Below are 2300 nucleotides of genomic sequence, written 5' to 3'. Positions count from 1 at the left end.
AAATTATTTTCGTAAATATCGAAATATATTGATATCTTTATATATGTTTAGTTGTAGCTAGTATTCAAATTAACTAGAAAAGTTCAGCGAATGTCAATTACGGTTATTGTACCATTATCTTACCGTGATACTCTGCCCAGTGTACTACAAAAACTGTTCAAACATATCTCTCGTTTCAAATCCGACATTGTTTGAAAAACCTCCGTTATGTGCCAATTCAACAGACTTGTGGACTGAGTCGGTGTTTCAATCCATAGAAGGGAGTTGGTTGACCTTCAAGACAAGCATCCCGCAGAATATTATGTAGGCAACAAGCTGTTATAATCAGGTCATAAACTGATTCTGGTAAAACAGCAGCTGTTGTATAAAACACTCTAAATATTTGAGACAACAACCCAAAGACGTATTCTGCTACTCGAAGTGCACGACACAAAAGATAGTAAAAAATTTCTTTATCCCGATCTAGTTGTGCAACTCTTCGAGAGTATGGCTTCATCAGGTAATTACTAAGTGCAAATGCTTCATCACCTGGTACGAAGTGCTCCATAAAAATATCACTGTTTGGAAGGCATTTAGATAGAGGGAAAATAAAGTTGTTCTTGGCAATCTTTTTCCCCATCTCGAATTTTTGAAAAATACGGCTGTCACGTTCTTTGCCATTAGAGCCCACATCTACAACAATGAATTTGTAATTAACGTACACTATTGCAAGGAGAACGATGGAACAGTAATTTTTGTAATTAAAAAAAAGAGATCTGCTTTTGTTGGTGCTTTTATGAGCACATGTTTGCCATCCATACTATCCATACAGTTTGGTGTATTCTATTTCCGCCAGAAAACTTGTTCAACGTGCTTAAAAGTATTTTCATTTGGCGAGGGCAGAGCTATTATCATACGTTTTATTCTCAGTACGTTCAAAACTTTCCTAACGATCCAAGAGATGTAGCAGATATGCGATAAGCGTAGTACAAAGATTTATAATGTCCCATGATCTTAGTTGTGATTGTTTCAATGAAATATTTGGCCCTTCGTTGAAAAAAATTTCCTTCAGATGAACCTGCCATTCCATGTCTTGCCTGTTAGAGACAACATTCCTTCCTATTTTCCATGTTTACAAGACCACATCCTTGAACAACTTCAGTTCATGAAGATCAAGTTTCTGCCTCCCAACACCAGTCCGTCACTCCAGCCTATGAACCAGCAGATTAATTCTAACTTTAAGAAGCTCTACACTAAGGCACTCTTCGAGTATTGCCTTGAGCTGACCGAAGCTACCAGTCTCACTCCCAGAGAGTTTCGGGAACAGCGCTTCAACATCGTTGCCTGCGTCAAGATGATCGAAAAGGCATGGGAAGGGGCTAGCTAGAGAACTCTCACTTCTGCTTGGAAGAAGCTTTGGTCGGAGTGCGTCGTCGAACGTGACTCTGACGCATTTGAGTCAGTACCTGTGGAGCCTGTAGTCAACGAGATTGTGTCTTTGGCCAAGAGCATTGGACTAGAAGTGGATAACAACGACACTGATGAGCATGTGGAAGATCACAGTCAAGAAATGACCACCGAAGAGCTAGTGGAGTTGCGGTTGTGTTTTGTACCAGGAAGTTGTGGAGAGAGGTTCTTCAGGGGAGATGGAGGAGGAGGTAACAGCAAAGCAGCAATCTTCTGGCACAATAAGAGAAATGCTGAAAGCATAGGCATAGGTAGCATCATACGTTGCAAAACATCACCCTAATAAAACAGTGTATACGAACGCTAGAAATTTAACTGTCAGTAATGCTGTGTCCCATTTTTCGCCAGGTGTTTAAGGGTAAGCAGAGACAAATGACTATAGATAGTTTCCTAGTAAAAAAGAATTAGTTATATATCTTGAATAATAAAATACATAATAATGTATGTATATTTTTTTGAATAAATGGCATAAGATAAAAATTTTAGAACTTTTCTGTGTGGAACGCATTATCGCATTGTACACTGACCTGTATGGGATAAATTGTTTCGTTTAACGAGTGTTCCGCACTACGACCAAGATTCTGGAACGAATTGTGCTCACTACACGAGGTTCCACTGTATTATGTTTTCATCATTTCCTTGGGAGTGAACACATTCGAATACATACGAACACATGCATTAGGTAAGGAGGCATATTTCACTCGCTCACCGGGTGTACGAATTACTTGCATCAAGAAGAGATCATTACCATACGATACACGTAATGACACTGATGCCGTGCTTTGTCATCAAACGTTTGCGGTTCCCATTCGAAGGCCACTTTCTTTCGGCTGCTAATAGAGTAGTTGTGCAGA

The 2300-nt window shown here is 39.5% G+C and overlaps 1 protein-coding gene across 1 annotated transcript; it reads right to left on the bottom strand.

Annotated features, from left to right (window-relative positions):
- Positions 1–217: 217 nt before the first annotated feature.
- LOC126298097 (uncharacterized) lies at positions 218–619 on the bottom strand. Its single transcript, XM_049989416.1, has one exon. It carries the CDS (start codon positions 617–619, stop codon positions 218–220), a length of 402 nt encoding a protein of 133 aa, XP_049845373.1.
- Positions 620–2300: the final 1681 nt, after the last annotated feature.

This window comes from Schistocerca gregaria, chromosome X, assembly GCF_023897955.1.
Source record: "Schistocerca gregaria isolate iqSchGreg1 chromosome X, iqSchGreg1.2, whole genome shotgun sequence".
NCBI lineage: Eukaryota > Metazoa > Arthropoda > Insecta > Orthoptera > Acrididae > Schistocerca > Schistocerca gregaria.
The sequence above is the reverse complement of the archived record's forward strand: the minus strand, read 5'-3'. Positions and strand labels throughout refer to the sequence as shown.

Excerpts from the sequence above, each read along its gene's own strand:
- LOC126298097 (XM_049989416.1), bottom strand. The coding sequence starts at position 619 with ATGGGGAAAAAGATTGCCAAGAACAACTTTATTTTCCCTCTATCTAAA.